This window comes from Aspergillus welwitschiae, assembly GCF_003344945.1.
Source record: "Aspergillus welwitschiae strain CBS 139.54b unplaced genomic scaffold BDQ94scaffold_11, whole genome shotgun sequence".
NCBI classification, from domain to species: domain Eukaryota; kingdom Fungi; phylum Ascomycota; class Eurotiomycetes; order Eurotiales; family Aspergillaceae; genus Aspergillus; species Aspergillus welwitschiae.
The window spans coordinates 6,568-21,593 of NW_020798705.1; the positions used below are offsets into that span (position 1 = coordinate 6,568).

The following is a 15,026-nucleotide window of genomic DNA, read 5'->3' on the forward strand; positions in this document are numbered from 1 at the left end:
GTATGCAGATATCAGATATGTAAATAAGTATTATTAACTACTCCTACTGCTCACAAGCGGTGGGGCGGCTCCCGCATAGCCATCGACTATGATAGGCTGGGATGGCGAATGAATAATACCGAATAACTTACCCTCCGGCTTGACACTAGATAGTAGGGTTTAACAGGTGAGTGTCTGCCTAAGCTACGCTAATTATTACTTTAAAAAAGTTTGTATTTGTCAAAACTATGTTCATGCGTTATGTATGGCTTCGCCTCCAAATATAAATCAAACTCGGTCAGCAATACTGCTCTGAGAGTAAAGCAATTGCGTGTAAAACACTGTTCCTCGATACAAGAGTATTCAGAGGCATTAGCCTATCGATAATGCAACTTGCAAGATATACCATGCGGTACACAAGGTGCAAAAGTTGATTGAAAGTCAAGCCCCGCCTGCAGCAGACACTATGTTCGCACGTTTATTCTATGAGAAGTTAATTTTGTCCTCGCAGATTTCCGGGGGAAAAAACTCACTGCCATAAAGACTGCGCAAAGCAAGCTGACTCCAGCCCCAAAACTCACACAAGCAAATCTTAAGATATTAGTTTATATATACCAAAAGAAAGGGTGAGCGAGAAACCCCGCTTACAGATAGCGCCAAGCGTGCACAATTATATCTAACGCCCGTTCTCGAACAGTATCTGGAAGTTTGTTTAGTAGCGCACTGCTGGTTCCCGAGACAACTTGAGAAACCTGCTCCCGGGGTAGGTTGGGAAGCAACTTGAAAAGGCCATTTTGGGCGACATTAACGAAAATTGCACCGGTGATTGATAGTCCAAGGGTCATTCCAAGGAGTTGAGCTGGTTTATTGTAAGAGATTTTCCGAAAAAGTACAGGATTAGACGAACCTAGCAGCATCAGAGTAAGACCATCTGCAGCTTCGGAGGGGGCTACGACGGCCTGGATCACAGCAAAGGCTGCCTGAGTATATGAACCGGCCCCTAATCCAATTACAATTTCAAGTCCATAGAGAATGGCCGGTCTTGTGTGGACTTGGATAATAGTAGCTATGTTTTGATTAGCTTTGACAGAGACATAAAGAACAGTTATCACCTAACCTATCAGAATTGCTGGAATCAGGGCTACTATGCTTCCGAGTAAGTACCATGGCTTATAATAACCAAAGCGAGACATTAATGCGCCATTTGACTGAATGGCCACAATCAATATAAAGATAAAGGGAAGCAACCTGACGGCAGAGTGGATTGCATCATCGCCCCGAGTGAACTGGAAGTAGATGGGTATGTAGTACACAGTTGGATATGTCACCATTCCTACTGCAGCACAAGCAAAGAATAGTAGGGTCGGTTCCTTCTGCCTAAAAAGATGCATTGGCAGTAACCGACCCTGTAGGGAGCTGGCAATAGTAAAACCTTGCTGGATGCCAAATAAGATCCAAAGTGTCCCTGACACTATGAACAAAGCAATAATTTGCCCACTATTCCAGGCATATAGAGTGCCACCAAAGTTAATTGCCATCACTAGGGATGCAAATGCAGCAACGTTCAGTAAGCTACCAACCCAGTCAAAACTAGAAAGCTTTTGTCGATAGGGCACTTCAGGTACTGGAACCTTGGACGGAATCACGAAAAGGTAGGTCGGTATAAGAATGGCGCCGAAAAGAAGATTAATGTAGAATGCCCAGCGCCAGGTATACTTTTCAAATCCACCCCCAACGACGGGACCAAGGACGGTTCCTAAACCCCAAACTAGGCCTCTGTGTCCTTGTCAACAAGTCTGTCGTCAAGTTCACGTAGAGGGCTCTCTCTCACGTCAAACTCAAGTATTGCGGACGCTCACGGCTCGTGGTATTCGTTGATAGTAGTTCTAGAATGCCGAAGTACATTCCATTTCCACCTGCGCCTGCAAAAACGCGTCCAACGATCTCAGCGTTTATGGAAGGAGCGGCGCCACAGAGTGCAGAGGCAGCCATAAAGATAACAGTGGACGTGATATACAGCCATTTCGAGTTAAACAGAGCGTATAGCTTGCCGTAAATAAGAACCATTGCCACTCCACCGATCATAAACCTATTTCCCCCGGGTATTGTTAGAGGTGCTCATCAATAAAACCTTTCCTATTAAAACTCACCCAACTGATAACCACGGCAGATTCTCGACCGCATCAAAATGATTAACGATAGCCTTTACATTTGTCAGAGTTTCCTTCTTGTAGTAATTGAGAATTAACAAACCGGTGCAATATTAGCCACGATGGTATTATCCAGAGCATAGATGAAGCTGCCTGTTAACGTGCTAGCAACCAAAAGAAACCACTACAGCTGTCAGTAACCACTCAATTTCAATCTCAATCTAAACACACTTACTTTAATTCCATGGATATGCCGTTCCTCTTCACCCTCCGGCAGATTTTCATCTAGGGGCTCTTGTTCTAGAGTTTTTTGCTCAGTAGGCCTCTGCATGATGACTCAGTCTCGGATTGCCAAGTTGTACTTAGCGAAAATATGAGGCACTTGATAGAATAGAGGTTCTTTAGAGAGACACATATATAAGAAATAGGTCTGCTGAGTACGAGGTCAGGGGCGTGGTAATTACGTGCTGAGTCTGTCGGCAGACCGGTGTCCTCTTCCTTTCTGGAATTCAGCAAGGCTTAACACGGAGTTCTGTACTCCGTAATTGAGGTTACATTTAATAAAAGTGGTATATACAGGGGTAGTTGATATAAATCAGAAGATTACTGGTTAAGAATAACACTCTATCAGAAAGGCTGAAAGCGGCTCCACTTCCCGCTGAATCTCACGTAACATGTGAACCTCTGCTTTCCTGGAGTTGAACATGCCTTTCTCCGGTGTTTGTACTCCGCAATTGAGGTTACATATTTAATAGTGGTATATACAGGGGTAATTGACGCAAAGAGAGGCTGAAAGCGGCCCCACTTCCCCGCTGACCCTACACTCTCTAAGCCTCTTCAGTCCCCTCTTAGCACCCATATCTAAGAGGATCCTTCGAGGCGGGAGATCAAAACCAAGGCGCGCTCGGTAGTTGAAAACGTTGGAACAAGCTCATAAAGTAAAGCTTACCTTTGGTCCAGTGAGGAAATTGCTATGGCAAAAATCACTACATAGGAATAAAGACGTATCCTATTCCTCACGAAAATTTTAGTTTTGCATAAAGGCCAGCTTATTTTGAAAGTTATCTGTCATGAAGCAACAATCGGACTGCGCTAGTCACTTTCTACTTATACTGCTTCTAGTTAGCGGCGTGAGATTGCCTAAGCAAGAGATGGCGTGCCCTCATGCATGATGCATGAGATAATTTGGCCAGTAGATGTCGTCTGCGGCACTGTAGTCCCTAACGGTATCTTATTCGCGACAACTAACATGAAAATTGTAGGAGGCCACACAATTCCTTATTTGCCATTTGTTTCCTCATATTAACCGCCACCCGTCATGGACAGCCAGTGTAAAAGTCTCGTTGAAGATTTTCATCAATCACTTCAAAGCTAATCAGGAAAGCTTTTTATAGATCAGTCCATGAAAACACACGATGAGCCTTTCGATCCTGGACTTTTGTTACAACTATTCATATAAGTACAGACTAACTTATTATTGAAGGGAAGCAGTAAAGCCAGTAGCGTAATTAACACGCCAGTTCCGAAGTTTGACGAGTCATGGCCTCAATTTTAATTGGAGAAATATACCTCATAACAAGAGTCTAGAACCAGATGAGCATCAGGCTAAACCAATTGTATACTTGGCCCAGAAATAGATTCGCTCTGGCCTTACTACCTCTGGCCGTCATTCTCCGAATTCCCTGACTCACTGGCGTGGAAATGGGATATCCAACATATTTTGAACTCGACCGTAATTTGTTATTTATACGGTACTAAACACCAGATTTCTGTGATAGCCAGAATGATTCCATAGGAAGCCGTAATTTCAATACGGATTGATGGCTCTCTAGACTACTGCGAATACCTGCATAGTAAAATTGGAAAGGAAAATTCGTAATATGCGGGCCAGAGGTAGTAAGCCGAGGACCGCAAATTTATGATAAACGGCGGCTTCCAACGTGTTCAAAACCTATCATCTCCCTGCAGTCTCAACCCCCCAATCCCCAGACCTTTTCATTTCATTGTCATTTTATTACCATTTCATAGGCAAGTCCGCAATAGTGCAGTTGTTTCGGTATACAAGACCCAAGGGCCCTATAGCCGTACCTACCACATCCCAGAAAAGCTGCCACTTGGGAGCAAAACCTCGAATTCTCATAATCGGCGCAGGATACCGTGGCTATTCTTATGCTGAGCCGATTCACAGTTCTGGCGAAGGCATTATTGCCGCAGTAGCTGAGCCATCTGAATTCACGAGGCGAGCATTCGGCGAAAGGTTTATCTGGGGGACAGGTAAGCCGCTTGAAGGCCAGACTTTTACTAGCTGGGAGGATTTCATCAGCTATGAAGTCAATCGAAGAGAGCTGGAACGCTTGACAGGGACGGTGACGGACCCAGGGATTGATGCAGTATTTGTATGCCTATTGGGTGAACTTCATGCAAAGAAAATCACGGGTGACGAACCAAGATGTCCGACAGTATTTCAACAGCTTCAGTGAGGCGCTCAAACACCAGACCGAAATAATTGAGACAATGAGGACAAAGATCCGAGAACTAAGAACCGAACAGAAGCTCCTGCGAACTCACAAACAACTGTTTTTCCCGAGATCCTCATCTTCTTTAGTGGTGGCACGACCAGCGTTTCTTGCCGCTGCTATTGCAGTGGCTATTAAGATGCCACTTTGTATATTCCTGGTCATATTTAGCTGCAAATCATTTACATTCTATTTCAGTCAATCAGATTCGGTAGCTAAGATCACAGCACACATGCAGCAAACAATAGATCGGCGAGGACTGCAACAACCCCCTTATGCGGACTCCAATATCTTACAAAGATATATACAGGTGCTATATATTATATGCAATATCCACTCAGCTGGCGACTATACTATTAACTACCCGTCCACCGTGATATCTAGGACAGTCTCTCATCTCTAACAGTCTCTATATCTTCCCTTGGGCTGTTGCCTGCCAAATTACCAAACTCAATCCTAACAATACATGGACTTACCATAGCCTGGTTTTTGGAGGAAGCTTAGTGTTTACCTTTATAGAGCTCTGTCTTATTATTCCATTATGGGCTTGGAGGGTTCTATAGATTCTGCTATAAGTATGTATATTGTTGCGGGCACGCTTTTCTATATGGTCTTATTGAACAATACACCACCAGGGTAAACTAAGATTTGCTTTAATTTAGTATGCTCTTTTCCCAGTCCCGCCGTTACACATTCTATCTCGCATTCCTTTTTTTATATGGGAATGAAATATTAAGAAAAAGATTAGGCTTAAGCCCTCTAGAAGAGTCTTATGTTATTTTATGGCCTTTAACTATAAGCAGCTGCTCCTAAATAAGCAGTGCTAATAGATTTCATACTGAGAGTCATACACCAGAAACCAGGAATCAAGTAGTAACACCAGACTGTTAATCAATCTTATTAGAGTTCCGACCATGAAATCTCCGTCTCAAAGCTGTGCCTCCCGGGCTGGATGGTGGGCCCAAGGACTTTCAGACTGAGGATCGCTTGCATACCAGGTAGCGCATCGCTCAGATAGACAATCTAGAAAAGTTGGTTTCTATATTAGAACTCCAGGTACGAATCTTACCTAGCCAGCACCGATGATAAGTCCTCATTCGAGTTGGGACAATGACCAACTTTACACTCTTCACACAGTTTACTATCGTGTGGACCTCTGCTCTGGCCAGAGTAATTGGGTTGCCGTACCTCAGATCCATTCCATTGTTTGAGCCAGTATGTCACTCTTTCCGGATAGCACCCGCTATCTAGGACGAGCCGACCAACGGCTCTGCAATTTCTGCATCGCTGGTGATACACCCACGCATTATATCGCTGTTGGGGGTACATGCGATTTGTAATCGCTATCTTTTTGCTCGATCAACCACTGGAGTTACATCCCCTGTTTTGGCGAATGAATCGGCCAATGACGTTCGTGTCTCGTTTCTCGATGTTGGGTTCCTCATCATCGGCGTCAAAGAAGTCTATTTGAAGACCTTCCTCGTCTAACAGCTGTGTTACGTCGTTATGAAGCTTCGGGTGGAGCGACCACAAGTTCGCAGCTTTGCGTCCCTTGCGTGGCATGTTGAATCTGGTTGCCGGTAGTGGGACTATAGGATGTCAAAAGATTGCGCTGGAAGCTCGGAGCATGCCCTTGGATGGGGTTACGAACACTTTTCTGGGAGACGGTCTACCCCGCTTTAAAGCAGCAGCTGTACCTCCTGAGGACAACACATCTCTTCCACAGCACGAGCTGATTGGTAGATGATTGACCCAGTTTTCGCTATATCCAATCGCTGAGACCTGCGGGCACTGAAGCACTTGATAACTCAACGGTATCACTCAGCTGACGTCGGCCAGCTGGCAAGTAGCGCGCTTCCACGGCGCTGTTGAAGATTGGTTCCGCTATGCTGGCCGTACCTTCGACATGGAAACATATGATCGCTTTCAGAGGGATTATGCCAAGTGGGACAGAAACTCCAGCATGGCGGGGATTGAGCATCAGCTCGACGGTCGTGAAAGGCAGCTCTAGGAGATATGAGAAATGTGGAGATATATATAGCGGAAGAACCGCCGAGAAAGGACTACTTCCCCGAAGAGTCTCGCAGATGCCGACTGAAGTTCTTGCCTCTGTCCTTGGCGTGCAGCACGTGGATGAAGTAGTTGAAAAGCCACAATCTCGGCATAGAAAGAAGGATTGGCAAAATGAAAGCTATAGTAGATGGTGCTTGAGAAAAGATGCATCTTTACGAATCAACTGGGAAGATTGAAACTCAAAAAACTTTGTTTTTCGGCCAAGGCTCATCATTCTCTTTTAATTTACAGGATTTCCTTAGCACCTATACGTCTATTTGTCCTCTTTTGATATTGTTGGATCTAGGAATAGGCAGTCAGATATTCGATTGGTTGATTAAAGTTGCTCCAAATCATTCTCAAATTGTAAATATTGAAATAAAACCACCTTCGCTTGGAAGAAGAAGACCCCTTCATGCAAGCTTAATAGCCCTTTTCTTTTTATATTTCGAGGACAGACTTTCCCAATTCTGATACAGCATTAAGTCTGCGCATGAAATTCTCGCTATGTGGCCTTGTGCTTGTGTTTGATCAGGGGCCTTGGGTAGTTTTTCGTGATTGGAAGTATCGCTATGAGATAAAGAAGCGCTAGGCCCGCCTTCAGTATCATAGGGCACTTGTGGAATGGCCCACTGCTCGAATTCCCCTTCAGCAGGAAACTTTTCGGGAACAGGCTCAGGCTCTTCAGGAAGCGAATAAGCTGGGCCAGTTCCCACTGAGGCATGTCTGCCTGGGGGCATACTCTCCCTACGTCTCCGGTCTGGATTTCGGATCGATTTGTCATGGGTGGTACGGGTGGCTGAAAGCGAAGTTGGCCCAAAGGTGGAGCAGCATATCGAATGTTGCCGAAGCTATACCAACTGTGCTCATTCTGGAAACCGATCAATATATGGTGCTTTCAGAAGATCGCAACAAATATTTCCAGGAACTTTACTTACGGAGAACGAGCTTGCCTGGTGTAACTCGTATCCTAGGTCAACGATTGGCAGAGAAGCCGCTTCAGCGACGCGGAAAACCGCTCCCAAAATGATCATCAACCAAGGAAATACCATTGTAGGATTCTAAAATGGAATATTAACTGACGGTAGTCGTAGTGCTCTGAGTCGTAGATGTCTTTCAAGGTTATATACCCGTCGCTATGCATGCGGTAGTCCTTCGTGCAGGTGTGGCAGAGACTACGGCGAGCAGGGCAGATAGAAATCCACGGAAGATAGAATAGGTACAGCATATGAATCCGAAAGCGAATTACCAACAATGGTTTAGACATCTCCACCATTGGCCCTGTCTCCTTCTTGGCACTATGAGAAATCAGACAAACTTTCCGTTTCGAGACGAGCTGGGTCCATAGGGGGGCTATAACCGAGGAAAGGAGTCAAAGTGCTTAACAGGCATGGTGGATATTCCGAATGGTGGCCGACTGAAAGTGGGCCAGCAGTTTAATGTTATTTGTTAGCAATGAGGAAGCAGGGAAAGTATACTTTGGCTCCACAAAACAAAATAGAATGAAAGCTTATCGCTGCTACGAATACGGACTTCCTCATATGGAATAGGCCCCGGCAGTTTCGCCACGGAGGCTGGAGCAATTATACTGTGAGCACTGAGATACCCTTGATAATAATATAAAATTCTCATCTTCACTAAGCTGCCTCGCCCTCATGAATTTTGGCTTGATTCATTCCTTCAGTCCAATTTTTGTTCCGTCACTTCGACATTTCTTATGTAGTGCGAACAGTCTCTCAGAGGCCAAATGCTCCCTGCGTATTGACAGCCACATGTTAAGCATATGATCCAAGGAAATGGCACACTTCGCTGATTGACTGTTTCAATCCAGGATACCTATATAAGTAAGACCCTCAGGGCAGTAATTTAGTTTATATTGCACGGCCAATAATTCTTGAGAATCGCTTATCACCTTCTGTGAGGCACCAGCAATGGAATGCTTACGCTGAACATACAGTTCGGCTTCGCGTCCAATAATTCTTGTTCAGCTGCTTAGGTAACGACCATTTCGGTCATGTGGAATGGGAGTAGGCATGTTGGGTCAGGCGAGAGGCACAGGCATTTCCGGGCTTGTGCAGCAGAAGACCAATAATGGTTCTCGGGCCTTTATTGAAATCTGGGTCGGAGATTCATCGGCGCATCAACCGCTTGCCGCCCGCATTCGGAATAGCGCGTTCGCCACCTGACAATTGGCCCTTTTCTCTTCTTGGTAGTAAGAGTAAGGAACTCTGTTCCCTCATCTCAAACCACTTCAGAAAGGCAGCAGCCACACTCTGCTCTTGTCCCTTCATATCTCCCGCACATCTTGCACGAATAGGATTAGACCAGGGTCGTTCCCTGTCTGTAGCCTAATACATAACGCAATGGTCCCTGTATTAAACGCGTATGTCAGCGCACGTTCCCGCAAATCCCACCGTAAGTCGCGTTTGGGTTGTGGTAATTGCAAACAGCGAAGGGTCAAGGCAAGTTCTAGAAACATGGTGTTGAGGTCATACGACGTCGTCTGACGACTGGAGTAGTGCGACGAAGTCAAACCTATGTGCGGACAGTGCACGCGACACGTTATGAACTGCGATTATGCAGTTGGTGAATTGGTTGATAGGGGCTCGCCATCATTAAACTCGCCATCGTTAAACCTGCCGGAGGGCAGTCGGGGACAGTCGGCGCGGGACGACGGGCATACATACATCTCCTCTTTCCTCTTTGACTTCCAAATACCGAAAAGGAAACATAGTCGACGATATAATTTGTATCCCCCGTACGGAATATTGGGACAGGGGTTCTCATCGGCCTTGGCTAACTACCCGTTTGAATTTTCTGCGCTGGATATGGAGCTATTTCACAATTACCTGTCATCCACATCCCTGACCCTGGCCGATGACGAAGCTGGTCGGCAGCTCTTGCAGAGACGGCTTCCGGAGCTGGGTTTCTCTTTCAATTACGTGCTGCGTCTTCTTTTGGCCTTCAGCGGGTTCCACATCGCACACTTACGGGAAGCCTGCCCTCAGCAGATGTCTAGTGCCACTCAACCCTACCTAGAACGAGCTGAGCGACATTTTGCTGTTGCCCTTCGTCAACTCATACCATCGGTGACTGGATTGAATCCTGACACCTACCATGCACTCTATGCAGCGTCGTCATTCATGTGCTTCTGCACGCTAGGTAGAGGCCCGCAGCCCGGTAACTACCTGGCGTTCAGCAATACTGGTCAAGCCGAGTGTTTGACGCTCCTGCACGGTGTCCGGTCGATCCTACAAATGACAGAGCAGGTGTCAACGCATGCGGAAACCGGTCCAAAATCTCGCCCTAGTGCGGAACCTACAGCAGCGCATTTTGAAGTGCAAGTATCACAGTTATCTGAGGATTACATCGCTCCGCTGGTTCAGGTTCGCCAGTTAGTTCTTAATGAGCTTCAGCAATCAGATTCGAGGCATGCGACATATTGCAAAGTCCATTGAGGATCTAGTCGCAGTTTTCCACCAACTGAGAAACCAGAAGCACTATACGCTAAAGGGAGCACGCGTCCCGTACATCTTTGGCTGGCTTTTTCGGCTTCCAGGGCTTTTCGTTGCCGATCTACATGAGCAGCGGCCACTATCACTGGTACTGCTCGCATTTTTTGTCGTCTTACTACAAGATATATCTTGCTATTGGTTTATGAAGGGATGGCCGGAACATATCATGGCTGGAATCTACCGCCACCTTGATGAAAAGCATAGGCCTTGGATTCAGTGGCCACGGGAAAAAGTCGGTTAAGGTATGTTCGTCGTCCAGGTTTTTAGGGAGCTATATCTGTCTCTTTTATCTGCAATGGCTGGCAAACATGTTTTATTTATTTGCTGCCTCCTCCCATCTCCAAGGGTACGGTAAGGAAGCTATGTTTGTTTGTTGGTGTTTCTAGAATACGCACATAACATGCGGCTTGCGGGTAACGATCTCATATACCTGACTGGCTAAATACCATTGCAGTGGCCTCTGAATCGCCGCCAGCTTCATTAGCCGCGTTGCAGTCGCCATATATTGGCCGCCTAAAATGCCGCATCCTTGCTGAGAGAGCCAATCAAATATATCTAATTCAGCGGATCTAAACTAGAATATCAAACATGAGAAGGGAAAGAAAGAAGTATAAAAAATATATAATAATAAAGATATATAAACAAAATAAAATAAATAAAGTCAATAAGAATATATTATATAATGTAGCTAGATATTTCAGCTTTATTTAATATAATCTATTTGATCTTTCATTATAACCAGCTGTAGTATAAATAATAAGCCAAATTTCCTTTAATCTTTTACTTATTGTAAGTAGAAAATTTAATAAAATTAGTAGTATCTTATATCGCGAGGAACGCTCATGCTGGTATCAGTCCCGTCGCGAGACTTGGTTAGCGTGGAATACCACGTGATCCACGGGCTACCCGCGAATAGGATATAGCTAGTAATAATAATATTATTATCTATAAGTGTTTTATTATTCTTATTCTAATATTATATAAAAATATGATAAGTTATATTCTAAGAGTTAATAAAATTATACCCTATGTCAAGAAATCAGGTCTATATAAAATGCTGAAATCCTAATAGAATCGCCTATGTAATGCCCGGGAATCAAGAAAGGCGGAGTAAGTCTGGTGAGGATGGAAATAATATGAGGGTGTGTGGGATTTGGCCAAGATACTGTGGCCTTTACAGCCGGGAAGTCTTAACCATACCTAATTACAGACCAGTACTACACAGGCTTCCTCCAGCAATCAAGTTACTTGCCCTTTCTGCACAAAACAAACATCGAAGTATATGTTCTGAGTAACTCCTGAGCAAATTCGGATTTCTTTAGAGATAATTATTAGAGCAAGTAACCCTCCCCTTACGCACTAATCTAAGCCTACACATACTGGTCATGTAACTCAAACTATACTATACGCAACTAAAGTTAAATATTCTATTGAATCCCGCCAGCATGCATGTCACTTTTATCAGTGAAACGCCCCAGCAATTCTCACTCAGGTCTGTATCCATCTCAGCTTGGAATAAATCCCGCGACTCCCTGGCCGTAACCCTCCCAGCCGTGGAATTCAGTTACAAATTTGATGGCTGCCTTTAGGTAGAAGTCATTCTTGCGACCAAAAGTCTCCTCAAAGACTTTCGGGGCGCGGACCACTTTGAAGAAATGGGCGTCTAAAACCCACTTTTAAAGACAACAGCCAGGGAGCCAGTTTTATACTTGGATGAGTCAGGAGGTACCTGGTCAAGAAATATATGCAGAGCGTTGTACTCAGTGCACCCCTGGCTGAGGGCTTATATCACTACCTCCTTGCTACGGAACTCGTAGGCGTAGGCGAGATGGATAAACAGATAGCCCACTGTTGTTCATTCCCCTTGGTTAGTCTGTTGGTTATACCTACAAAAGCACAAAAGTGATTGGCTTACGTCCTCCCGTATAGCCGTTCACAAGCTGCGCCTCTCCAGAGTAGAGATACTCTTCAAGCACCTTTCCCCAATATCCCCGATTCTCCTTCACTTGGTTGTCAAAGAAGTCCCGATATGCCACGGTGTACCTATTTTGATAGTGAGCAGGAGTCGCTCATCCTCGCAGAGAATAACGCACTCTTTACAAGTCAAAAATTGTCTCCAATTTTCCTTGGAGATGGCCGTGCCTCGGATGAATCCCCAGGCGATAGGGACCAGCTGGGTAACCTCATGATCGTATGTTCTGGTCAATTCATCGCTACTGGCACCCAGCGCATAGGCAGAGCCAAGAAGCTAGAGGGCCAAAAGTCATTCGCTAAATCTCAATCATGGATATCCAGGGCAAAGAGCATATATGTGGCAAGTGACTATGCAGGATCAGCTCCGGGTCACGCAGTGGTGCAACTGTGACATGGCCTTGCTCAAGGAGACTTCGTAGTTTCTGCGTTTGTGTATCAGGGAACTTGGTCACGTCGTAGATGGACACCGGTTTAAGGTCTGTTAGACCAGAATTTGGTGGCAGTCTGACCCATTTTTGTAAGCTGTTGCTGACGTCGGAAGACATCGCTGGGAATTTGAGTTTGAACCGATCTTTGGTATGAGTTGACTTCCAGTCTCTTAAGCAAATCGCTCAGATGTGCTGTCTAAACAGTATGGTCCGCTGGCAGTTAACGATCGCTCTAAATACCTTCGTCCGGCCAGCCCAATATGCCGCAGAGGACATCACGGCCTCGCAAGCAATTGGTCATGTGTGCTGTTTTCTGGCTCGGAGCCCCGGTCTTGAGGTACATCCGAAGGTCATATCGGGGTTTGGAACATCCATGTTAAGCCCGAGCATGCAGGATGTGATTAGTATGTCATTATATTACATATTAAAACATTATGACTGTCTGCTCGAACTGGAAAGAGAAGGAGAAGAGGCGCTGGGCTCCCGGGAGAGGAAGGAGAATCTAAATATGAATCCATTTTATAAAATATTTCCAGAAACCAGATAGCAAGGGTGAGGGAAACAATATCTCCGAATTCACGTATAAAGTCTACTATATGCAGGAAGAGGTAGGTATCGCAAACTAAGGGAAGCAAATATACCCAATCTATTATTTTTCTAATTTATCTTCAGCTCAATATTTACAAAGAACTCAGACCGCTAAGGTTCCTGTTGGTCTTCTTCTCTGAGCAGACATCTCAGAATGCTCACATAGTGCCAATGTTCTTGCAACAATTCGTATACAGAGGACAGATGGTCATTTTATCTCCAGCTGCTAGCCTAGTGATTCCGTTTATGATCCAATTTCGATTAACAGACTAAGTTAATTCAATCACCGTCCATATATGCCAGCAAACTGGTACTTCAGACAACGCTACCCCGTTCGCTCTCAAAACTTGGCCTGAGATCCAAACGCTATCTTTTCCCCACAGCAAACTAACCGCCGCAGCAATTTCATCCGGCTCCCCAATCCGGTTGAACGGGTTATGACTCGCAATCATCTGTGCCCCAGTATCGTCCTGGGCTCGGTGGAAAGATTCCGTGCTCGTTGCGCCTGGGGAAATGGCATTGACACGGATTCCCATATGCGCAAGGTCCCGCGCTAGGACCTTGACCATCTGGTTCATAGCTGCCTTGGTCGATGTGTAAAGAAGGAAATGTGCGGGCACAGAAGACGCGTCGGTAAGATCGGTCGAGATAAAGATTATATTACTGCCTGGTTGCATGTAAGGCAAGGCTTTCTGCGAGAAGTGGGATCAGCGTCGCTCTCAGAATCCAAAATCGTCGACTGTACTAACCTTCGCCAGGAAACAAGGCCCTTTGACATTGACAGCAAAGGCTAGTTCAAATTCCTCCTCCGTGACATTTCGCAGGTCGCTACTGGGCACATAGGCCGCATTGGGGATAAGGACATCGATCCTCCCGAAACGAGCCACCGTCGCTTTTATGAGTTCATCAATCTCTGCGATCTTGGAAATATCCGCCCGCACGGCAAAGGCACGATCGCTACCGACTTGCGCAACCAGGGAGTTAGCACCCTTGACGTCGGACATGTAGTTTATGACCACACTAGCCCCCGCTGCGGCGGCGCGGAGGACAATGGCTCTGCCAATGCCCTTGGATGCACCAGCAACGACCACAACCTGTCCGGATAAAGTCATGGCGATAGTATATGACAGGAACCCTACGCGAGAAGTAAGACTGGATGGTAGTGTGTCAACTCTGCAGGGAGGCAGGGATTATCTTGGTCTGCCTCAGGATAGAGGAAGTATTTATAGAGCTCGGCTAGCCCAGGCTTAGTCGCGTATAACTCATAGATCGGGTGACTAAATCCCCTGACACCGTGCTGTCACACCATGTTCAGATGTGAATTTTGAGAGAAAGCTTGTCTACATCCTTCGGGCAGCGCCTGTTGTGTCGGGGCTACATGTGAGGATTCCCTACTTTTGTCGGGAATAGTCGGTCAACTGCAGAACATTTTATTGAGAGGTTTCAATGTAGCACACCCACGATCTGGTTCCCTCTTCTGGTGGCTGGCCAGCTAAACGCCCTTGAAACCAGGGTTAAGCTCAGGTACCGTCATAGTTCTGTACTCGATTCAGCCCAAAAGATACTGGTTTGATGACGTATTTAGCCTCACAAAGCCGCTCTAACTCCGCAATGCATTCCCCTGCTCGACAATCATTTCTGTTAAGGACACTCTCGGTGTACGGAGCTTTCAGTGCCGACCAAATTCTCAGCTATGCATGTCCACCTACGATAGGCTGATATGGTAGAACAATTCGGCCAAATCCTATGATACGCGGGTTAAACTCTGAAGGGCAAAAGCCGCAAAGCCCGAAATACCAATCGAAAGTGGAGTCTTAGGCATGC

The 15,026-nt window shown here is 45.7% G+C and overlaps 4 protein-coding genes across 4 annotated transcripts; 1 reads left to right on the plus strand and 3 right to left on the minus strand.

The window, feature by feature from the left end:
- Positions 1 to 420: 420 nt before the first annotated feature.
- On the minus strand, positions 421 to 2,567 carry BDQ94DRAFT_177508 (MFS general substrate transporter; the record flags this gene model as incomplete). Its single annotated transcript, XM_026772919.1, has 9 exons — positions 2,365 to 2,567; positions 2,233 to 2,313; positions 2,130 to 2,182; positions 1,811 to 2,068; positions 1,097 to 1,755; positions 887 to 1,045; positions 628 to 838; positions 513 to 570; positions 421 to 462 (listed from the first exon to the last, which is right to left on the minus strand). Exons 1-9 carry the CDS (start codon positions 2,458 to 2,460, stop codon positions 421 to 423), a joined length of 1,617 nt encoding a protein of 538 aa, XP_026627658.1. The 5' UTR covers positions 2,461 to 2,567.
- Positions 2,568 to 5,710: 3,143 nt separating this feature from the next.
- On the minus strand, positions 5,711 to 6,208 carry BDQ94DRAFT_158606 (3CxxC-type zinc finger protein; the record flags this gene model as incomplete). Its single annotated transcript, XM_026768974.1, has 2 exons — positions 5,711 to 5,988; positions 6,022 to 6,208. The coding sequence occupies 2 exons, from the start codon at positions 6,206 to 6,208 to the stop codon at positions 5,711 to 5,713; spliced, it is 465 nt and encodes a 154-aa protein (XP_026627659.1).
- Positions 6,209 to 9,060: 2,852 nt separating this feature from the next.
- BDQ94DRAFT_177510 (Zn(II)2Cys6 transcription factor domain-containing protein) lies at positions 9,061 to 10,779 on the plus strand (the record flags this gene model as incomplete). The annotated part of the gene is made up of 3 exons (XM_026772920.1): positions 9,061 to 9,159; positions 9,217 to 10,083; positions 10,121 to 10,779. The coding sequence occupies 3 exons, from the start codon at positions 9,061 to 9,063 to the stop codon at positions 10,451 to 10,453; spliced, it is 1,299 nt and encodes a 432-aa protein (XP_026627660.1). The 3' UTR covers positions 10,454 to 10,779.
- A 2,636-nt stretch (positions 10,780 to 13,415) lies between these two features.
- BDQ94DRAFT_177512 (short chain dehydrogenase) lies at positions 13,416 to 14,369 on the minus strand (the record flags this gene model as incomplete). Its single annotated transcript, XM_026772921.1, has 3 exons — positions 13,952 to 14,369; positions 13,532 to 13,894; positions 13,416 to 13,433 (listed from the first exon to the last, which is right to left on the minus strand). Exons 1-3 carry the CDS (start codon positions 14,312 to 14,314, stop codon positions 13,416 to 13,418), a joined length of 744 nt encoding a protein of 247 aa, XP_026627661.1. The 5' UTR covers positions 14,315 to 14,369.
- Positions 14,370 to 15,026: the final 657 nt, after the last annotated feature.